At 43.6% G+C, this 24,291-nt stretch overlaps 1 protein-coding gene across 2 annotated transcripts; it reads left to right on the forward strand.

Moving 5' to 3' along the window:
• The first annotated feature begins 249 nt into the window (after window positions 1–249).
• On the forward strand, window positions 250–24,291 carry ttf2 (transcription termination factor, RNA polymerase II). Of its 2 annotated transcripts, none has more exons than XM_042334590.1 (23): window positions 250–416; window positions 4,357–4,468; window positions 6,398–6,484; window positions 7,330–7,396; window positions 8,543–9,631; window positions 10,523–10,652; window positions 10,934–11,095; window positions 11,587–11,744; window positions 12,174–12,255; window positions 13,331–13,453; window positions 14,164–14,314; window positions 15,329–15,437; window positions 16,470–16,669; window positions 16,873–17,026; window positions 17,540–17,631; window positions 18,519–18,607; window positions 19,397–19,539; window positions 21,478–21,648; window positions 22,188–22,246; window positions 22,510–22,663; window positions 22,963–23,045; window positions 23,253–23,327; window positions 23,651–24,291. In XM_042334590.1, exons 1-23 carry the CDS (start codon window positions 389–391, stop codon window positions 23,793–23,795), a joined length of 3,663 nt encoding a protein of 1,220 aa, XP_042190524.1. In that variant the 5' UTR covers window positions 250–388; the 3' UTR covers window positions 23,796–24,291. The 2 variants fall into 2 exon arrangements, with proteins under 2 accessions (XP_042190524.1, XP_042190525.1); XM_042334591.1 differs by having other exon boundaries at window positions 10,937–11,095.

The following is a 24,291-nucleotide window of genomic DNA, read 5'->3' on the forward strand; positions in this document are numbered from 1 at the left end:
TGTTGGTGGTGTTGTGGTGTTGTTGTGGTGTTGTTGTTGTGGTGGTGGTGTTGTGGTGTTGTTGTGGTGTTGTTGTTGTTGTGGTGTTGTTGTTGTTGTGGTGTTGTTGTGTTGTTGTTGTGTTGTTGTTGTTGTTGTTGTTGTGTTGTTGTTTGTTTGTTGTTGTGTTGTTGTTGTGTTGTTGTTGTGGTGTTGTTGTTGTGGTGTTGTTGTTGTTGTGGTGTTGTGGTGGTGTTGTGTTGTTGTTGTTGTTGTGGTGGTGGTGACGTGGCTCAGATCTCACTGACCATCACCAGGTCATTTGTGATTGGTTGAAAGCCCTGCTCCCTGATTGGCTGAGGAGAACGTGACGTTATTTGAATGCGCCGAAAAAGAAGAAGGGGGAGAAATGGAGAGAGTTTTGTGTGAGGAACACGGTATGTGATACACCGTATACAGGGGGTCAGGGCACCGTGTACAGGGGGTCAGGGGCTCAGGGCACCGTGTACAGGGGGTCAGGGGGTCAGGGCACCGTGTACAGGGGGTCAGGGCACCGTGTACAGGGGGTCAGGGCACCGTGTACAGGGGGTCAGGGGGTCAGGGCACCGTGTACAGGGGGTCAGGGGGTCAGGGCACCGTGTACAGGGGGTCAGGGCACCGTGTACAGGGGGACAGGGCACCGTGTACAGGGGGTCAGGGCACCGTGTACAGGGGGTCAGGGCACCGTGTACAGGGGGACAGGGCACCGTGTACAGGGGTCAGGGGGTCAGGGCACCGTGTACAGGGGGTCAGGGCACCGTGTACAGGGGGGTCAGGGCACCGTGTACAGGGGTCAGGCACCGTGTACAGGGGTCAGGGGGTCAGGGCACCGTGTACAGGGGGTCAGGGGGTCAGGGCACCGTGTACAGGGGGTCAGGGCACCGTGTACAGGGGGTCAGGGGGTCAGGGCACCGTGTACAGGGGGTCAGGGCACCGTGTACAGGGGGTCAGGGCACCGTGTACAGGGGGACAGGGCACCGTGTACAGGGGGCAGGGCACCGTGTACAGGGGACAGGGCACCGTGTACAGGGGTCAGGGGGTCAGGGCACCGTGTACAGGGGGTCAGGGGGCAGGGCACCGTGTACAGGACAGGGCACCGTGTACAGGGGGACAGGGCACCGTGTACAGGGGGTCAGGGCACCGTGTACGGGGGGACAGGGGGCACCGTGTACAGGGGGACAGGGCACCGTGTACAGGGGGACAGGGCACCGTGTACAGGGGGACAGGGCACCGTGTACAGGGGACAGGGCACCGTGTACAGGGGTCAGGGCACCGTGTACAGGGGGACAGGGCACCGTGTACAGGGGGTCAGGGCACCGTGTACAGGGGGTCAGGGGGACCGTGTACAGGGGGTCAGGGCACCGTGTACAGGGGAACAGGGGGACAGGGCACCGTGTACAGGGGGACAGGGCACCGTGTACAGGGGGACAGGGCACCGTGTACAGGGGGACAGGGCACCGTGTACAGGGGACAGGGCACCGTGTACAGGGGGACAGGGCACCGTGTACCGGGGGTCAGGGGGACCGTGTACAGGGGGACAGGGCACCGTGGACAGGGGGACAGGGCACCGTGTACAGGGAACAGGGGGACAGGGCACCGTGTACAGGGGGACAGGGCACCGTGTACAGGGGAACAGGGGGACAGGGCACCGTGTACAGGGGGACAGGGCCCCGTGTACAGGGGGACAGGGCACCGTGTACAGGGGGACACAGGGGGACAGGGCACCGTGTACAGGGGGTCAGGGGGACAGGGCACCGTGTACAGGGGGACAGGGCACCGTGTACAGGGGGACAGGGCACCGTGTACAGGGGCAGGGCACCGTGTACAGGGGGACAGGGCACCGTGTACAGGGGGACAGGGCACCGTGTACAGGGGGACAGGGCACCGTGTACCGGGGGTCAGGGGGTCAGGGCACCGTGTACAGGGGGACAGGGCACCGTGTACAGGGGCTCAGGGGGTCAGGGCACCGTGTACAGGGGGATAGGGCACCGTGTACAGGGGGACAGGGCACCGTGTACAGGGGGTCAGGGCACCGTGTACAGGGGGACAGGGCACCGTGTACAGGGGGACAGGGCACCGTGTACAGGGGGACAGGGCACCGTGTACAGGGGGTCAGGGGGACAGGGCACCGTGTACAGGGGGAGAGGGGGACAGGGCACCGTGTACAGGGGGACAGGGGGACAGGGCACCGTGTACAGGGGGTCAGGGGGGGCACCGTATACAGGAGGTCAGGGTGACAGGGCACCGTGTACAGGGGGTCAGGGGGGCACCGTTTACAGGGGGACAGGGCACCGTGTACAGGGGGACAGGGCACCGTGTACAGGGGGACAGGGGGCACGGGGACAGGGGGACCGTGTACAGGGGGAGAGGGTCACACTGTGTACAGGGGGAGGGGATTACACTGTGTACAGAGGGAGAGGAGAGTTACACTGTACAGGGGGAGAGGGGAGGGGGTTACACTGTGTAGAGGGGGAGAGGGGAGGGGGTTACACTGTGTACAGGGGGAGAGGGGGGTTACACTGTGTACAGGGGGAGAGGGGGGGGGTTACACTGTGTACAGGGGGAGAGGGGAGGGGTTACACTGTGTACAGGGGGAGAGGGGGGGATTACACTGTGTACAGGAGGAGGGGGGGGTTACACTGGGTACAGGGGAGGGAGGGGTGTTAGATTGGGTACAAGGGGGAGAGGAAGGGAGGGGTGCTACACTGGGTGCAGGGGAGAGGGAGAGAGGCGAGGGTGGGGGAGAGGGAAATTAGGTAAGGGAGGGGGTGGGGGAGACAGGAAAGTGGAGGGGGAGACAGAAAGGGGGGAAAGAGGAGGGGGGCATATGATCTGCTGACTCCCTACCAGCCTGCCCGCTCCCTCCATTCAGCTCCATGTCTGCCGTCCGTCCCGCCCTACCATCGGTGGCCGGGCTTTCAGCCTCTCTACCCCCACACACTGGAACCCCATCCCACAGTCCCTTCACCTCTCTTCCTCCCTTGTCTCCTTCAAGGCCGGTCTCAAGAGCCTCCTCTTTGATCATGCCTTCGGTCGCCCTCCCACCTCTCCGCCGTCCCTCATCCCTACACCACCTCTTCTCCACGCTCAGGTCCTGACTCCTGCCTGTCCAGCGCCTTGGGACGTTCTCCCGACGTGAAAGGCGCTCTATAAATTTTGTTGTTGGGGGGAGAGAGGATGGGGGACGTGGGAGAGACAGGAAAGTGATGGGGGAAAGAGAGGATGAGGAAGAGTGAGGGGGATGGGGAGGAGGGTGGATGGGAGAGTGACTGGAGTCTCCATCTACCTACTCCCTCTCCCATGGTTAACTTTTAATTTTTTTTAAAATCCCCTTCCCTCATATTTCTTGCAAAGGTGTTTGAATGCTTCGACTGAAATCAATACTATCTGTGCAGTCGCTGTTTGTAATTATATTATCAATTATTTGGTATTACAAAGGATCCACAGTATTGGCTTTCTGCTTCTAGTGACCCTGGAAATATTCTCAAGGAGGATTTTCAGCTGAATGGCTGGGTTCTTGCGTGCAGTGCATGGGTGCAATGAGCTTCCACAATGTCAACCGCGCCCATAAATGAGCACGAGTGGCTGTGTCACAATGTGCCCCATTATACTCGTCTCACCTTTTTTTCAGGGACCCCTGACTACCATATTCTAACAAACTGGATTGCATTTCACTGAGGGGTTAAAGTAATCAGGTCAATTTCTTTTGCTCTCAGCAATGCGAGAGATTTTACTGTAGTACAGTGCTGGAAAATAAGATTTGGCATTAAGTAGTTTCAGGTATAATTTGCTTGTAGATTCAAAGGCGTCTTCACAGTACACCGGTGTGAATTTTCTATTTTCTAAACCAGCTGCTGCTATGTGGTTTTTCATTCAATTTGGAGTCCTGTAGCTCAGTGGTTACAGCACTCGCTTTGCAAGTGAGAGACCCGAGTTCAATTCCATGCAGAGGGCGAAACCTTGGGCAAGTTTCCTTACTCCACACACCTAATAATAATCCCTCCAAAACCAAAAACAATAATAAATTGGTCATTTTCAATCTACGACTGTTTGTGGGACATTGCTGTGCGCAATTGGCTGCCGCGTTCGCCCACAAATATACAGTCAATTCACTTTACAGTGTGTTCTGTGAAGCGCTTTGGGACGTCCTCTTGACGTGAAAAGCGCTATATCAAATGCAAGGATTATTATTATTATAATTTGTGGTGTCTATTTGAATCCCTGTTAGATTTCTGGTATAGTCAGCACATCATGGGTGATGTAGGTGATCATATGTTGCTGCTGTTGAATTTGTTTAATCAACAAATGACTGTTTACAGTGTTGTACTTTTCCTGCAGGAACTGCTTGTTTCCTGAAGACAGGAGTACGAGATGGAGCCTCCAAAGGAAAGAGTTTCTATATCTGCGGAGCACGCCATGGATCTCCATGTTCATTCACACAGGTCGCTGAGTAAGTGCTATTTCAGTCTGTGACACACAGTGGCAGAGATAGGCAATGAGAAAATATTGATTTTTCTGTCTTAACTTGTTGTTATTAGACTGTCTTAATAGTTCAGTTGGTAAACTGTGAAAGTGAGCCTGAAAGTCCCACATTTGTTTCTTTGTTAATGCTGAATTAGCATTAATTCTACATATTCTCTCGTGGGATGACAGTGTTGTTGCAATCAGCCTCAGCAGCCTTGAGCAAGGGAGGGGAAAAATTGCTGCAGTTCTGTTTCTGAATTCTATGTGACCCCCGCTGAAAAGTATGCATGTGTGAAAGCAGACTGGACTGTGAAGTTACCTCTCACCACCCCTGTTCTATTTTGTCAACATTTTGATGTCAGGCTCACAGTACTGGAGTTCTTGAACATAAGCCACTCAGGAAAAGAAGAAGAACAAGATGAAAATGTTGGAGCCAAGCAATAGGAAGCTTTCCAGGTCCCATTGAGTCTAGGAGCTGGTGCTGAATGAGATGCAACTCATTTAGTGAACATACACACACCTTACACACTTGGCATTTGTAGTTTATTTGAGGAGGGCTGGCAACTTTTTTTTTAAGGTGTTTTGAAAAATTCTGTCGGGATTGCTGTTTTGTCTGGGAAAGCCTGCTGTATAGTACTGGAAATAACAACAACAAAATTACATTTGTGTGGTGCCTTTCACGTCGGGAGGATGTCGCAACGGAAGGGTATCTCGTCAATCGTGGTAACATCTTTTTGTTACTGCAACAAATTAACCAAATTACATTTGTATAGCGCCTTTCACGTCAGGACGACGTCCCAAGGCACTACATGCTTTGTGGTGACATCAGCATTCAGCAACAACATTTCTGTGGTTGACGATCAATACCTTTCCAGTCATGATCAGTCTCTTGGGAGATTACAGGTTAACTACTTTGAGCACTACAGGAACATTTCTGCAAAAAGCTAACCAGGCTGGAATGTTTCAGTATTTCAAGAGCACAATTCATCCGTAAGGAGGAGCGCAGTACATCTCATATGGCTGCCATGGATGATATCCATTGTAGAGCCACAGAACTATGGCACCCAACTTGTTCATGCTACATTTTTGTTGCAGGCTTCACTGTAATGTTCAAATACTTGGAACATTACTTTGCTCGAGAGAACTGTATTGTAAAATCGGATGATTAATTGTTTGGTTTATGCTTTTTCAGCCTTTTTGTAAAATTTACAGATTTTTAAGAATAATTGTTTGCCTCTGCAATGCAAATTATTCCCTGACCTCTTCGAAGGTATTTGTGGGTGCTGCACTGTGACTTAAGAGATGTGCAGAGGTGGTTCTGGGTGACTTCTTGTTTAAACAGTTAAACAAATCCTCAGACCTAACTGAAATTGAAGAATCCCCCAACAAGGAAATGTGCCTGAAGCTCTCAAATTCCTACTTTGGTCTAGGGCCAACTAGTTGCACTTTCAGACCATCTACACACTTGTCTAATTTAATTTGTAAATGCTATCACCAGTTATATATATGTACAGGAAATTGCTTTTGCTGTATAAAAATGAACCGGATTTTGAAAATGTCTTCCGATTAGACATTGCTGTTCATGAGCACTTTTGGAACAATCAATAACATCCACCCATCAGGAAATGATTTGTCCAGCATATTTACCAAAATAATCTTTATTTTTTTACATCTTTTTTNAATCCTTTTTTTAAAATCCTAAAACCTCTCAACGTTTCAGATGAAGAATAGCCTTTTCTAGATTGAATTATGGATTAGAAAGTTGTCAATTTCTTTGGCTGAGAATTTGGGCCATTATTTCTGACGCCACCTCATATCCTGGCAGATTTACTGCTAATTTACACTTCTGCAATGCTGTTATAATAGTAAGTCTTCATTACCTACAGTAAGTGGTGTTGCTATCTTTCTTTCCCAGCGTTCCTGTGTCTCACTGCCTGCTCCATGAAGGTTCGATGGTGGAACTCCAAGCCCTCTTCAGAAAATTGAATACTGAACCATACCGGTACAGTTTATTATTATATTATTACAAGCAATTTTCTGCCTAATGTATCGTAGAGCAGGCAATAAAACTTGCATAGCGCACTGGTGGTACCCCTCTGTATTTTATTTTGGAGTGGGGAAAATACTATGCAATTTACCCTTTGGAACAGCAGATTGTACTATTATTTTCTTGTGAGTTTTTTTTCTAATGTCTAGAGGAACAACGGCTTGCATTTATATAGCATTCTTCACGCAGGGTAAGTATCTCGGAGTGTTTAACAATGGAGAAGCTTTATACAAAGCCAGGGAGGGAGACCAGGTGACTAAAGGCAAGGTCAAAGAGGAAGCTCTTCAGGTGCGATCTGAAGACGGACAGGGAGGGGACAAGGCAGAGGGATTGAGACAAAGGTGGAGGGATTGAGCAGAATCAAATGCTAACTTATTTGCTTACACCAGATCTATAGATCTATGCGAAGTAATGAGCTGGTGTGAACTGAATAGTCTAATCGTCATGTTCCTAAATATATTGGTGTTTGACTGAAAGATTTAAAAAAAAGACATATCCCACTTAAATGATTGCAATTCACAAATCATTCCAACTCAACTTATGGCTTTTGCCTTGTGGTAACACAACAGAATTAATTCCTTGTTCACCAGATCACTGAACCTCTGCTTCGTTCCATACATAAACTGTGTAACAAAAATGTGAATCATGCCTTTTAGAAGCATTATGTCTGTATATATGAAACGACATTGGGCAGAGATGCTAATGGAAGGAAACCGAATAATTTCCCCCAAATGGGCAATAATTGAAATAAGACTGTAATAGAAGCCATTTTTAATGCTTGTCTTGTCCTCCTCTGGAAGGTCATACTATCGATGTGTTGAAGGGAAGGCAGATGGAATGAAGTGGTGTGGAAACATACCCTGGCAGGTATGGACTTTTAAATGAAATTAGTGGTCAGAGGCCAAGGGATGAATCCTAATGCTAATGTTAAGGAATTATAATGTGAGAACTATTGGATTTTTAATATTGTACTTGGAGTGCTGTTACATCAATAAATAAAAAACAGGATATTGTGGAAGAATTTAGTAACACTGCCTGTATACTCTAGTGTAAATTTGAGAAGTTTTGAATTGGTAACCGTGTCAGTGTGAAGAATTGGTAATTGGTAAAGAATCTTAAAATAGATTTGTATTTTCAATAGATCTGTCGCCTAATTTATTTATTCCTTTATGTGAATTGAAAGCTCATGTGTGAACACAACTGCAAAATTACTTTTGTTTTCAGATTCTTTTTAGATTTTAGAATAAAAGTGTTAAACGTTTCTGGATTGCAGCAGGTCTTCCTCTGAGCCAGTGTGCTGTACAAGACCACAGTGTGTTTCAGGCATTCGGTACTTGATGCCCTCTAAAAACCACATCAGCAACATTCCACCACTTGCATTCAATAGTTTGCTTTCTTCACTGATTTAAAATGTTGACAACAATGTTTGGTTTAAAGAATGGGAACGTTTTAATTTTAACTGCTCCATTCAAGTTTCGATCATTTGATGAGAGGGAAGTGAACAGCAGTAAGAGTATACAGCACCACCAAATTAAAACACAAGAACATTTGATTCATTTTAAATCTGTAGCATTTGGCCCTTGGTGCCCTTTTAAAAGGTGATTCATGTCTATAAGATGCAAGGTATCTGGTTGATTTCATGGATTAGAAAACTTTCTTTTCACCTCCAGGATTTTGGTTTACCTGCCCTACACTGATTAGATTTAAGTCTCCAAGTTATCACCTATATTAGCCATAAGTAAATTAGGTTTGATGCTGTTTCTGATTTGATGTTGATAACAGATACAAATATGGCAAAAAGCTCCATTGCCTGGCACTTTTAATTCTCACCTCCGTGAGAATGAGTACACGGTAGACATTTTATATCCTTTATAGTTTTTTTTAAGAAAACACTGCTGTTTTTCATTCATACATTCATTGTTCCCTCAAAAGTATCATAATAAATGTTCTTTTTTGGATGTGATCAAGGTATGTTATTGCAGTCTTGCAAAGTTTTAATATTATGTCTTTCAGGAATCCAAATCAAAACCGTCATCAGTTGAAAGAAGTAGCCAGCGTGTTCCAGAAGTGTCCCACCATTCCAAGAAGCAGGAACGCAATCCTTTCAAAACTAAAAGTGAGAATCACAAACCATTGGATTGGAAAGATGTCACTAAAAGCAGGCAGAAGAACGAGACTGAGTGTGAACAATCCCTGAAGCACAACAAGAATGCAAATGAGATGCTGAAACCAAAGTATCTGTTGGAAGCTAGTGAGCAGGAAGCAAAAGAGTTTCTTGAAGCGGTGAAGACTGAGAAAAAGTCGTCTGACATTGAAAAGATTGACCGCCGTAAAGCAGCTGAAGCAAAAATAAATCCTGGTGTTAAATGTCAGGTAGGAACAGAGGAATCTGATTTTAAGGAAAAAAGGAGTGTTCAAGATAGAATGTCTTTAAAGCCATCCATACGTTTGGAAAATGAGAAAGGAACAAACTCAAGGTCATCTCAAGCCGGGGAGGAAGATAAAGTGCACTTATGTAGAAGAGAGAATGTCCGTAAAGAAGTAATGGTGAAGCAATCGTTGAAGTATAGGGATTTTACAACAATAGAGAATGTATCCTCGAAAGGACAACAGCCAAGTGACAGAGCAGTGTTAAATCATAAAAGTGAAGCCAGGTGTGAAGATGAAAAACTCAGCAGCACTGATGGATGTTGTGTGATCAGGTCATCCCAGCAGACAGAAGAGGAAGATGGTAAGGAAAGCAACTCAGTGCCGGTACAAAGAGCCAAAACTAGACCTGGTGATTCTGGGCATTGTTCAGTTCCTTCTCTAAATGCCACTGAATCAAGTAGAAAAACGAACAAGGCAAACAAATTGCCTGAGCTCATTCACACCGAAACGTGCGCTCAAAATGGAGAGAAAAGTGGCCCCATTGAATCAGGGCAAGCTATACCCAGGAGCGAGGTGGTGGGTGTCAAGCAGACGGCAGATATGAAGAAACCCCAGATAATTAATGGACAGAGAACACTCCTATCATTTCCTGGGTTTGAACATGTACCTCAGCACACGCAAAACAAGAAAACTATGCGTGAGCAGCTGACCATTCAGCTTAAACAAAAGAAGGTAAGGAAGTCACTGGAAGACGGACAATGGCGAGAGACAAATTTCATTTCATTTAACCACCATGAGGGGAGAGGCATTAAAACACCTGGTGACCAATAAGGAGGGATGTGTTAGTGCGCTTCACAGGATTTCCTGTAAAGTGTAGTGACTATTTTTTAGGCTAATGCAGCTGCTAATTTTGTGCACAATCTTCTGAGAAAACAGTCATGAAGTGAATGACCAATTTTATGGTCAATGAAAGAGCTGAAGTGCAGGGTCTGTAGGTACATTATATTACTGGGAATGTGAGGCAACCTATGTTATATTTCTCTGCAAGTGCACAGCACGACACTAATAGAAATTACCTCTGAAGTGCTTTGAGACGTTTTACTGTTATAAGAGCTGTGTCAATGCAAGGATTATTAATAAAGGAAGTGTTACCTTTGAGACCACAGGAACACTAAAGAGGTTTGGAAAAGGCCAAAGGGACACATTTGTAGCCTCCGCTGCTTTTCATGTTGACTGCTCACAAAAGCTTGATGGTGTTTGAGGCAAATTGGAGCTCCACACAAGCGTGAACGTTGTCCTGTACGTTTTACAATGACGTCAGAAGTTGACGTGTATGAAATATTACAAATGTATTTTTTGTATCTCTGTTACAAACAACAACTTTGGATGCCAGGAGACGTGCCTAAATAGCAGATAAATTTGTTCCAAACCTCGTTATTATCGGGTATCTCGAGTTCAGAATTTTTTTTTAATGATATTCATGCATGTGTTAAATATCGTTGGGTTCGGTCATTTCAGCACTTAGTCTAAAATGGGATGGGAGAACTGACATCTAAATTTAGTGGAGCTGTTTTTCATTAAAAGGCTACAAAGACATGCTTATGAAAACCCTTTGTTTTTCAGACTACTCTGGCAACTGTGAACATTGCTGCACTTCCTGATAAAGGTCAGAGGTTAATTAATCAGGTCAAAGACCTGGAAGATGCACTCAGTTCACTCTGTCTGTCTGCTGCAGATGAAACAGAAGAGAAAGGTACTTTATTAAGCTTGCAGGGCTATAGGGAGAGCGCGGTGAGGTGGTAGATTGATTTTGGATAGCTCATTTAAAATAACCAGCACAGACACGATGGGCAGAATGGCCTCCTTCTTTGCTGTAAAATTCTATGATTAAGCTTATTATCACAATTAAAATAGTGATTTCTCTGGGCATTGTGGAAATTAGGGTTGGAGCACAATTTACCCAATGTTAGACATGTAAGAGTATGTTGATAAATGAAGGTTCTGAAATATCTCCTAGTAACAGGCTCTTTATAGGAGAGAAGACAACGGATACTCAAACCAATCCCTTTGACAAAAGCCGTGCCTATTTAGATAAATCGGTGCCTTATCAGGATTCCAGATTGGGTGCAGAAGCTTCATGTTTTAATAATGGTTCCTACGCAGGATCAAGCCATTTTTATACTCCGGCATATGGAGGTAAGATGTTGCAAATAAACTATCCTTTGCCAGAAATGAAAAATAACCTTTTTTAAATCTGGAAATGTGCATTTTGTAATCAACAGCATGTTATTTCTCTGTAGAATTGAATCATTCAGATCAGCAAGGCCTTCGGTTTATTTCTTGGTCTGTGCTGAGTTCAGTGAATTAGATCCACATGGGTTAGTGCGTTTACCTTCAAGCCACTGTATTGAATATCAAATTGCATAACGTTCAGATATGTTTGTGTCCCACACTGATAGACTGCAGCCTCTTGTTTGGATTGCACCTACACTGCATTCTGTATACATAGACAGCGCCTAGAACTCTGGTGAAGAATGAGCTCAAAATTCTTGTATGTGTGGAAAGCGAAGAGCTTGAAGTTGTTTATTTTTGATATATTTGTATCTGCGGTGAAGAGTAACTCACTTACGAGAAAGAAAATATTTTTCTTTGAAAACAAACGGATTGATAATTTCTCCCAATCTCAGCCACTCCGCATCAGCAGAGCCTATATGGGGGTCGAATGACTGAAGACAAGCATCTTGCTGTCAAGAATGTAACGAGCGAGGCTATTGAACATCTCCATAAATCATTGGAGTCCTGCCCGACTACATCAGATGAGGTTGAGATTCCACGACATCTCAAGGCAAGTGTAGCTGAGATGACAGAATTTTGGATTCCTTTCGGGGAGGGGGAGGTGGGGAGGGGCAGTGTTCTTCATGTCAGCTGCTTCCCACCCAATTAGCTGTGATTCTGGCTCCTTTAAATTTTATGTTATCACATTTTGATACACTATAATTAACATACTAATGCCCACTCTGTAATCCACCTTTATCATCCTTTCAGTCAATGCAAGAGATTTTTTTTAAAAAAGACTTTATTCCGAGCAACCGTGCAATAAAGAGACAGAATTTATTCAGTTTTCATAGTTATCACAATTTTATTTTGCCGCAACTATGTATTTTAACATTTTTCACAATCAACAACGCTTTTAGTTTTTAATAGACTGAATGAAGTCAGTACCTAAAGAATTAGGGTGGCGGGAAAAAAATCTATTGTCTATTTATTGTTGCAGGTCCAGTTGCTGCCTCACCAGATACAGGCATTGGCATGGTTACTATGGCGAGAAACACAGCAACCGTCAGGTGGCATTCTAGGTGAGAGAGTTTTCTGAGAAGGAACTGACTTGATTGTGTCGTGCAGAGCAGTGTGAGCCGATGAGCTCAGCAGTTTGTTCTTCCCTTTTGGTATGCTTCTAGATGGGGATCAGACAGGAATTAATAAAAAGCACAGTTGTCACAAAGTATGGAAGAAACCAGAAAGAGCTGATCTTTATCGCTGTCTTATCTGCATCCTTCCCTCCCAGATGCTGATTCATGTTGGTGTATGATACCATAAGTGCCAGCAGATTTGTGACTGAGGAATATGCCAGCTGAGCTTAGTCCTTTTCCCTCCTCACATTGTAGCATGGGTTACTGTATGGTGATTAGGAACAGGAACTCTGACTGATTTAATCTTCCCAGGGAGCTGAGGCCAGTTGTAGCATTTATACTGCCACCCAGCCTGAGATCAGCTAACCCAACACAGAGAAGGAATCTTCCCTGTTTGTACGGTTCAGTTAATCACCAGGGAGCGTCTTTACCAACTGAGCCATTGGGGGAAATCTTGTAAAGGGAATATGTTTTAGTGAGAGATTCTATTGGCCAAGACTGCTATCCAGGAAAGGAGTAGTCTTTATACAAAATAGGAATCCACTCTTAATAGCAAGTGAATCAATTAGCTGTCCCCAACAGAAATTGTGTTCTTTTTCTCTCTTGATCCAATTCTGTATTTGGTTCAATGGCTACCCATCATTTAACATCCAATATGACTGGGTGTTCTGTCAGCCCTTGTGACATCCACCCGACTTGAATGGTGCTATACAAATGTAACTTGTTGCAGTTGTCAGTTAAATTGGCACAAGGACCATTCTATTCAAGGAAAATAGACAGATATGGATTTAATTAACTTGGTCCTTAATGAATAGGAAATTCTATTATAAAGTCACAGCGAAAATCTGCTGTTTGCTAACAGTGCAGGTTAAACTATGGCTTACTGGATCTCCTGATAAAACAGCCTGCACTCTAGATCCAGGTCAAAGAGTCTGTATGTTTCCAGTAAGAATCTGTTCAGGAGGGAATCGGGAAAAGATTGAGATTTTAAACTATTTACCCTCTCTCTATTCTTCCACAGCGGATGACATGGGTTTGGGGAAAACACTGACAATGATTGCAGTCATCCTAGCGCAACGGTATAAGGGGACGAAAGAAAACAAGAAAGAAGAGAAAAGGCTAACTGAGTGGATCTCTAAATATGGTAAGAAAATGGGGCTAACTGCAGGGAATTTAATGCGAACAACTGAGGCACTGTTAACCCAATCGAATTTCTTTGGGATCATCGCAGAACGTGTTTATTCAGCAGGGTATCAATTATCTGTATCGTTTTGGTTGGTTGCTTTATGAATCATTCAGGATCATGGGCAAAGTGTAGATTCAGTGAGAGGGGGAAAAATGTTCAGAAATCTAGTGATTTAAATTACTCTTTGAACCAGAATAAAATGGTTCTAAAACTGAATTTTGCAAAGCTGTTCATATCTTAAATTGATATTTGTTTACCCATGGAAGTTGTTGGAGTTGCACTTTCCATAACTTTTAGTGCGAGGCAATATATTTTCCATCCAGAGTTTTTCTTTCTGTATTTTCCGTATTTTGCACCCCAGAAAAGGTTACATGAACATAAACTTGTTTGCTGGATGTTCTTCTCTCATCTCTCGCCTCCATTTTTTTCTCCGTAACAATATTCCCATTTATAGATAGTCATTTCTTAGCAACTTCTTGTAAAAGAAGGCAGCCAAAAAGCTCACGTGTGCAGGCTGTTCAAAAGAGATGAGTACTGTTAGCCAAGTGTTGTCCATTTCCAGTGGTAGTGAAATGGCTGACCAATGTAAGGTCTTACTGGGCATTGATATCTTATACTACTTACTGTCTGGCTTCATCTAATATATTCTGAAACCTTCTTTCCAACAGATAATGCTCCTGTAACATCCAGTGGGACACTAGTGATCTGTCCAGCGTCTCTAATATACCACTGGAAAAATGAAATTGAACGGCATGTTACTGGAAGGAAACTGAGTGTGTACCTGTACCATGGAGCAAAGCGAGAGAAACAAGCAAGAGTGTGAGTATTTGAGGTGTTACAGTATTCTAGCTCTCAATATACAGTGTGATATTCCCTACACTGAAATTGTGCACTATTATAGAGATGGCACATTTATTTTCCTTATGGTACTATAAATGTAGTTATTATGCATTTCTAGTGTGCTAGTTTGACAATCCGATGGATTGCTGACTCTGTAGTGGGTTTAATGTTAATGTGAGAATAAGGCCAGGTTGGTCAGAAAGAGTTTCAAGTGCACTCCATATCATATTAAAAAAGGAAAATGCCTTGTTCTCCCTTAGAATAATGCATAATATAATTAGATCTGATATCCTCTGTGAGAGCCTTGAAGTAGAGACAAGGCACTCCCCAGGGGGAGAGGAGAGGAAATCATCAAATGAGATAACCTCTGTTGCTAAAAGCCAGTTTAGCAGCAGCAATGGAAACAATCTGAAATAAAGACCTTGTTTCTCTCAGTGTCAGTAAAAAGAGAAATATAGGGCAATCCTGCTAAGTGTCTGGTACATTGGGTGCCCAGGGGAATGATGTTGGTGGTGATCAGATGACTCGGAAATGGGTCATTTTTCAGCGCAGGCTTCCTGTGCTGAAAATGACCCATTTGACCTCCAGCAACATCATTTCCCTGGGCACCTGAGAAACGTGCAGGAAATTACATCACAAGCTGGTGATCATCCGTATTTGTGCTGTTTTAAAGCAGTTGTTGCCGTATTGGTCCCAGAGGACTGTTATAGCAGTTACCTTGTGGTGCGGAGAATTCCTGGATAAGGAGAAAAGCACTTGAAACTGATCATCAACCATTCCCACAATGCAGAATTAAACCTTAAACTGAAAATAATAATAATAATTCGTGCATTTGATATAGCAACTTATGATTGTTGTTGAAATGTCTTGAAAGACGTTTACAGAATTTTGACTGCGAAGTGTAGTGATTGTGTATTTACAGATGAAAGCCTATGACTGGTCACTTCATTAATAGCAATCTTACGAAATTGAATGAGTTGTTTCCTTTTATAGGCTGTCAGAATTTGATGTAGTGGTGACAACCTACAGCCTTGTTGCAAAGGAGCTCCCGGTGAAGAAGGAAGGTGGAGAACGTGCAGGCAAAGATGATGTTAAGAAGGATGTAAGTTAGGAATTTGGGGAAGTGATATAAGTAATGGCGTTAACAACAACAACTTCCATTTATATAGTGCCCCTCACGCAGGGTAGCACACAAAAGCACTTCATAGTTTAAATGTGATGCCAGGTTGGCTCAGTTGATAGCACTCTCACTTCTGGATCAGGAGACTGTGGATTCAAGTCTTATCTTGGGACTTGAGGTCATAGTCCAGGGTAGCCTTCAAGAGAAGTACTGAGGGAACCCTGTGTTGTCAGAGATGCTGTCTTTTCAGATCAGATATTAATTCCAAGATCATGTCTGCTGATTCAAGTGGACAATAAAGATGCCATGATACTGTTCAAAAAAAAAAGTTTCTCCCTGTGTCTTGGCCAACGGTACTCCAGATTAATTAGTCGTTCACCTCAGAAAGTTTGTTCAGCTATTTTGGACAGTGCTGCAAATATAATTTTTGCACAAGCCACTTGTGGAACTTCTGCAAAATAGCTGCTGTGTTTGCCTACAAAAGCATTACTACATTTGACAGTAAATACTGTAGAACACTCTTGAGATATTTCAATGCGGTGGGACACCACAAATCTAAGTTCTTACATTTTTGCCATCTTACTGGCTGCACTGCAGTCTCAGAACGCTAGAGTTGCACATGCTGGTACAATTGCCATACTCTTACCAAATACCAAGCGATTTTGGTAGCATCATCAACTTCTCAGAGGAGCTGTGCATTCAGCTACTACGCCCCGAAATTCTGGAACTCTCTCCCTCAATCCCTCTGCCTTTCCCCCTCCCTCTCCACCTTCAAATCCTGCCTAAAGACATTCCTTTTTGATCGTGCTTATGGTCACCTCCCCATCTACCCTTGATTTGTTGTCAAACTCCACCACTACGAAGCTCTCTGGGATGCTACCCCACATGAAGGGCGCTATATAAATGCAAGTTGTGTTGTTGCAATAGCAGGCAATAGTAACAAGCAATGCATTCAGCTTAGCAGTGATTGTGTGAAAATTGTGCTCGTAGCTCAGTTGATGTGCTGTTTTATAGGACTTGGCTGCTGGAAAGTCTTTTCATTCTCCTCTGCTGAAGGTGACCTGGGCCCGAATCATTTTGGACGAAGCTCACAACATTAAAAACCCCCATGTGCAGACATCATTGGCAGTGTGCAAACTCCAAGCTGCAGCACGTTGGGCTGTCACAGGGACACCCATCCAAAACAACCTACTGGATATGTATTCGCTGCTCAAGTAAGATATACTAATACAGTCTATCCTTCAGAAAAAGTGTGAGATTTTTGAGTGATGTGGACATTTCAGACTATTGCAAAGATTTTTTCAATCCCAAATGATCCTTCAACTATGTACCTTGCGCCTTCCTGTTAATTAACAATTTGGTCGGTATTTCTAATCACGGGCCACGGTTGTAAACTCTGACGGTCCTGTTGAACCAGGTTCCTTCGTTGTTCCCCGTTTGATGAGTTCAAGCTGTGGAAGAATCAAGTGGACAACGGTACAAAGAGAGGTGGTGAACGCCTGAATATTATCACCAAAAGCCTTTTGTTGCGCCGATTGAAGAACCAACTTAACTCTAGCGGGGAACCACTGGTATGTACATTTTTTAAAATGTAAATTGAACTTAATACGTTTTAGGGGGTTTTGAAGTAAAGCTTTATCAAGGCTGTTCTCTTGAGGTTAGCTCTTAAAAAAAAGCACTGCCTTTCTAATGAAAAAGTATTCATCAAACACTTCGGTCTATAATTATGACACCTACAACTTTTCTGGCCTTGATGTGTTTATCTAAGAACCGTTAACTGCAATGTTGATATTGATCCTGTCAATTCATACCTATGCTGCCTGTGTGGATAATAGTGATGAAACATCACTTCTAGAGCTGCAGTGCTTGATCTGTACGTAGCTTGTGCAACTTCACTGCTCTATTAAGCCTAATCAATTTCTTGATTATTACTTTGTTATTGGAAATGGTTGTGAGGAAATCCCGATACAAGTCACACGATTAGTTTCTGTTCTGTCAGATGTGGAATGAATGTTTATTATAGCATAAATTTCAGACTTGTTAGTTTTATCAAAGTGTTCACGAGCACCTTCCTCTTTTTTCAGGTCTCCTTGCCTCAACGATTTAGCCAGTCTCATAAATTAAAACTGTCGGAAAACGAGCAAGCTGTTTACAATGTCCTGTTTGCTCGTTCCAGGTAAAAGATATTTGAGGATTTATGTGATTTTTTTGTTGGTGATATTTGTTCACTGCACTTGACAGTAAAATCCTGTGATATGCTTTATAACTTAACGTTTCCTTGACATGTTATAATCTGTATTAAATGTAAGTATTATTATTTTAAAGGCAGGATACCTTTCCTGCACTAACTCGAATGTGATTGTTTGGATAATCTCTTTCATTCGAAAGAAGCACTGTTTTAATTTTTAAATATGCTATCTTTTGATAGACAGTGTGTGCCTGTTTAAACAAAGATTGGATAACTCAAGTGGATCAGATCTTTACTCGTGTCCAGACAACTCAATCCTAGGTTATCTTCTTGTCACGCTCTATTATCTGAAGAAATTTATATCAATCAGTCAGGGTACCATTTGCCAATGAGCCAGTCAGACTCTGGAGAGGGGTAAAAAGGTCCTGGTTGGATCTGTTTGATCACATGTTGAATGATATCAATACATGGAGATTCTCAGAGCTAGAATGTTTCATCCTATTGTTTGGTACAGAGCTCCAATAATAATAAACTAGCAGTAGCAGGATATGTTGTGCATTGATACAATCCAAAGCTACTATTGGGGGTAAGTTAGGTTATGCATTGACATGAAATGCATGTGCAGGAAGCTCACTGAGGGTCCACAGGATACCTGCCTTAGAAGCGAAACAGCCTGAGAATGAAGATTGTTTTAGTGGAACTGCTCTATCGTACAATTTGTGCAAAGTGAGCTTTCTGTTTCTGAAAAGACCTGTAGGTCCCAGGAAAAGAAGATGGCAGGCGTCTCAAAACCTTTTTAGAAAGAAGATTTTTCTGAGATTTCTGTGGAATATTTAGTGGAAAATTTAATTTATTATCTTTCTTTTGGCCCTTAGATCAACTTTGCAGTCCTATCTAAAGAGACACGAGGGCAAGAATTACAAAACGAGTTCCTCATCAGGTTCTGACAATCCCTTCCACAGAGGTACAGAAAAACTCTTAAGTTTTCACCCTTTCACCGGATTGAGTTTATGGAAAAGTGTTCATTGCTTTTGTTGCGTTTTTTTTAAGATAGATGTTAGCTTTCACTTGTTTGGATTGGGAGGGAATTAAAAAAAAACTATTTACCCTATCCTATGCTTATATGACCTTCTATAAACCGCGATGATAGGAATGGTCTGAGACCTTGAGTAATTGTCATTTAATTAGAAATCTTATTTATTTTTAAATTGAGTGAATTTCTTTTGGCCCAATTGAGGAGATCAGTGCCTCACTTCTAACCATCAATACCGTCGCCAAACATGCTCAGGTTGTATGTAGCACAGCATTGAGTCTAAATGTAGAGTTAAAACTCAGCCCTGACAGTTGTACCTCCACCACATTTTTTTAAAATTTCCTGCACAAGCCACCTGTTTGTTGTCGCTGTGACACTGACAATTGAAGTCAAATTAAATTAACTTTTTGCAGTGGCTGTGTGAGTGGTAGCCACTAGTTTGAAGTTGCCCACTCAAATATCGTACAGGATCCTTACACTTGACCAAGGGAGATTGCATCCCGGGTATCTGGACTGAATTCAGACAAAGAAAGACAGAGATAGAGGGACAATCGATTAGCCGCAACACAATTAGTCTCCAATTTTAAGCACGATACTTTATATACGCGGTGGCATTAATTGTGCATGTTTTAAGAATGCCCAGTTAATTTCACTGTAGCTGAGCATGTGCACTAGTACAGAGGTTTTATATGTAACCATTATTTCCCTTGTTTGAATCAGTGGCCCAGGAGTTTGGAGTTGAGCCGACTGCCGCTGGTCATTTTGTAAGCCAGAAGGCTTCTCACAGCTCGAGCACTGTCCATATCCTTTCCTTACTGCTGAGGCTTCGGCAGTGCTGTTGTCATCTCTCCCTGCTGAAGATGGTTAGAAATCATTATGCTCTTGATAGCCTGAACACAACATTAAAAACACTCAGAATTAATAACATTTCTTACACAAACGCCAATTTCAATGAAAATATTTAATGGTTTGGTTCACGAACAATTGAGGGAAAGAATAAAATTAAAAGACAAGCATTTCTCAGATTACAGTACTTTGTGACCACATATGGCCTTTGCTCCAGGAGTTACAGTAGAGGACTTAATGCTGTTTTTGCTGATCACCCACAGTAATAAAGCTCAGGTGGCTTTGGTAACAACAAGATTACATTTGTATAGCTCCTTTCACGACTTCCCAAGGCGCTGGACAGCGTACAACATTTCAGACCTGAGCTGGAGTCAGGGGGAGAAAGGAGGGGAGGGGGAGGGCGGTGGCCGATGGCATGGTCGAAGAGGAAGGTCTTGAGGCGGGACTTGAAGGAGGCTAAGGAGGGGGTTAGGTGGAGTGATTAGGGGATGGAATTCCAGAGGTTGGGGGCAGAGTGGCTAAAGGCCAATGGTGGGACGGGTGGTTCGGGGGAAGTGGAGCAGGCCAGAGCCGGCTGAGTGGAGGGAGCGGGCGGGTTGGTAGGGGGTTAGGAGGTCACAGAGGTAGGGTGGGGCGAGGCCATGGAGGGCTTTGTAGGTGAGGACCAGGATCTTGAACTGGATCCTCTGAAGTATAGGGAGCCAATGGAGTCGGGCGAGAATGGGGCAGATGGGGTCACGGAGTTTGGTGCGGGAGAGGACACGGGCTGCAGAGTTCTGGATTATCTGCAGCCTGTGGAGGGAGGAGTTGGGAAGGCCGACAAGCAGGACGTTTGCATAGTCGAGCCTGGAAGTGATCAAGGCATGAACAAGAGTTTCCGTGGCCTGAGGGGTGAGGTAGTGGCGGAGTCGGGCGATGTTATGGAGGTGAGGGAAGGCAGAGCGGGTCATGGCTTGGGTGTGGGGAAGAAAAGACAGTTGAGTGTCGAATAAGACACCCAGGTTCCTGACTGGTTTGGTGAGTTGTAGTGTGCAACCATGGAGGTTGATGCTGCCAGAGCCTGAGGTGCTGAGGCGCTGGCGCGAGCCAATCAGGAGGGCCTCAGTCTTGTTCACATTCAACTAGGAAATTTGCTCTCATCCAGAACTTGATGTCCAACAGGCAGTCGTGTGTCAGTGGTCCTGGAGTTGAGGGTGGAGGCAGAAAGATAGAGTTAGGTGTCATACATATGGAAGTTGACTCCATGTCTGCGGATGATGTCACCAAGGGGGAGCATGTAGATATTAAAGAGGAGAGGGCCAAGGACAGAGCCCTGGGGGATGCCAGACGTGACAGACGGGGGCTGGAGTAGAAACCATTAGAGGCAACAAAGTGGAGAGCGAGAGAGATAGGAATCGAACCAGGCAAGGGCGGGTCCGCAAAGATTAAGTAAAGAGGAGAGGCGGTGAATGAGGATAGAGCGATCGACAATGTTGAAGGCGGCAGAGAGGTCGAGAAGGACAAGGAGGCAGAGGGAGCCCTGATCACAGATGTTCAGAATGTCATTAGTGCCTTTGACCAGGGCCGTTTCCGTGCTGTGGGCACCGGATTGGAAGGGTAGGAACGATTCTTGGTATCAGTGACTTGAGAATAAACCCTTTATGGTGATAGTAAGAGAATGGTTTATCTTCTTTGTAGCTTAATGTTAATATTTGCAGATCCTGAAAATTGAACTCAGGCTACTAACTTGCCACCTTGTTACCCGCTACATTATCTGCCGCTAACCCCCAAGAGTTCAGGTCTGGGTGGGGGGGAAGGACAGAGTTCCGAAACTCAGTGGATAATGAGTTTGTCACATTTTGTCACCACTGATGTGGAAAATCACATTTTAGGCTCTGTTACAACCGCACCTAACAATTTATATCTGATGTTTTCAGTGTTTTGTTCTTATCAATAGTGTTTTTCATGAATTTCAGACTCTCGAGCAAACAGAAATGGAATCTGAGGGTATCAGCCTGTCCCTGGAGGAACAGATGAATGCAATGTCATTGACAGAGGTCACAACTTCCGAGCCCAAATCAATGGTCCTTTTGAATGGTACTAGCTTCGAAGCTGAACTTTTTGAACAAACCAGGGAGAGCACAAAGGTATGGAGTTCAGTTTTATTTTACACCAGAACCTCCATTGAAACAGCAGTTTGCATGTGTTCCTGGACCTGATAAGTAATCCTCAAATTGTAATTTGTACCACTTTTAATTTTGATAGCAACTTTGCTTAAATTTTTGTTGGACATGTAAAAGGTCAGTCTAAGAAGGCATTTAAATAAGGGGAAAAGTTACAATACGTACAAAAAATTGCAAAAATAAAGACCGATTTTATATGCAGGGAAATTTACTCTGAAATAGTTGTACAATTTGAGCATAAAATCTTAAAGGATACTTACAGATTGATTCAATCAATAAAATAAAACTATCAATTCCAGTTCAAGTTAATGGTACTAGATTCGAAGCTGAACTTTTTGAACAAACCAGTGAGAGAACAAAGGTATAGAGTTCAGATTTGTTTTACTGAACTCCATACTTTTGTGCTCCAATGTCCAAATGCAGAGTGCTAGTTGGAATAATTTTATTTGTGGTATTTGAAATAATTAAGTCTGTATTTGACCTTCTGTTCTGGCTGTTGACAGATCACCGCACTGTTGACAAAGCTAAAGGCAATCAGCAGCAGCCGAGAGCCACAGAAAAGGTAAATAGTCGAGACAACATCATGTTAGGTTTAAATACTCAGATGATTTCTAATACAATAAATGATATATGGATTCAGAATTTATATATTCCTCATCTGTCAGTGTGATTGTAGAGGTGTTGATCTGCAATCTGTAACTATATTGTATTGCCTTGTGCTGCCTGACTGAGCTTTGCCTCAGTCCCTTCATTATTGAGGCTTCTTTGTGTCCTAACAAGTTGAATGAGTCTGTACTTACCAATCTGTATGTTTTCCTTTCCCAGTGTGGTGGTCTCTCAATGGACCAGCATGCTGCGTGTAGTGGCAGAACACTTGGATCGGATCAAGCTGAGCTATGTAACCATAGATGGCTCTGTGACTCCTAAACGGCGCATGGATTTTGTGGAGGAATTCAACACTAACCCGAAAACTATTCAGGTGCAATACTGACCTTGTTTTTGTTCAGAAAAGTGTGAGGGGTTAGGCACGTTGAATGTACTAGGTTGGGCAATGGTTAATGTGAAGCAGAGAGTGGAAGGGCTCAACTGCTGTCGGTGATTCTTATTAAAAACGTATATTGTAGGTTCACAGTTAAATCAGTGTTGTTTATGTGTCTGGTGCTTGGTTACATGGAGGAGAGGTGTCCTTTATTTATGTGGTACCAAGTAATAGGATGTTTTGAAGACTTGACCTGAAAGAGGCTCCATGATGATCGCTTTGTCTCTCTTACTCCATAGGTCATGCTGGTCTCTCTGTGTGCTGGGGGTGTGGGTTTGAATTTGATTGGAGGAAACCACCTCTTCTTATTAGACATGCACTGGTAAGGTTAAAGATCAGCAAGAGCAATGATCATCATTATTGCAGACTGTTTTACAATCTGACATTGGAGAGAAGGACGCTAAATTGTGGATTGTTACATACTGCTATCTATAAATTGTTACCTTATTCAAATGGTTTAATTTCTAGGATTATTTGAGATGAACAAAATAATCCCACATCGTGTCATGTCACCTAATTATCTTTTCAGGAACCCAGCGCTGGAGGAGCAGGCCTCCGATCGAATTTACCGCGTAGGGCAACAAAAGAACGTCACCGTGCACAGGTACTAGATGAACAAATGAGAAAATATTTGATTAAAGGTGCTATAATTTTTCTCCTCATGGATTAACTTTGCAGACCAGAGATCAAACCATGCTTTCTTTTATTTCATGAAACTATCAGTAACATCCTGGATAGCACATACACTTTATATTGTTGCACTACGCAGTTACTACTAATATCAAACCGTCGGGTTCACTTTTGTGTCTTGATCGAGTGAAACACCTAATGCAATAAAACCATGGAAAGTGGCAAAAGGTATTTTCCTATGAGTGTCTTTGCTCCCAATAAAAAATGGCCAATCATTTTAATTTTCTTTCTCCCCAGGTTTGTGTGCGAGGGAACTGTCGAAGACAAAATTTTTGAACTGCAAGAGAAGAAAAAAGAACTGGCAAAGAAGGTGTTATCAGGGACTGGAGAATCCTTCACTAAGCTCACACTGGCGGACCTCCGGATTCTTTTTGGTGTCTGAGTTTTAGAGGAAGGATGTTCAGCAAATCTAATTGTTGATCAACAGAGCACTCTTAACAGTTCTCATTAAAGAGAATCCTAGAGTCTGTCAATCTACAGAAAAGAGCCCAGTTGAAAATACTGGAAGTCCTGAACATTTTTTGCCAAATATATATACTGTAATAGTTAATTTGAAATCTTATGATCGCAACTTACAATAATTACATTGCTTTTTGACCTATTTCCATCTATCAAGAGTGCCTCACTTCCTTTCCCAGCGCTCAACTCAAACTCTTCTGGAGGCATGGGGAAGAGTACCACTTGGTTCATATACCTGATACAGTTAGATCATAAAGAGCCTGATGAGAGATTTCTTTTGACAAAAGTGCAACAATGCTTTCAAATGTCTTATCACAAAACCTAAAGGTTTCAATTTTATTTTAAAAACTTGATGTTTGCTATTATCTGAAGGCAGGGGCCCAATGCATCACTAACAATAAATTATTTTAGTTAATGAA

This window comes from Callorhinchus milii, unplaced genomic scaffold (assembly GCF_018977255.1).
Source record: "Callorhinchus milii isolate IMCB2004 unplaced genomic scaffold, IMCB_Cmil_1.0 Scaffold4, whole genome shotgun sequence".
NCBI lineage: Eukaryota > Metazoa > Chordata > Chondrichthyes > Chimaeriformes > Callorhinchidae > Callorhinchus > Callorhinchus milii.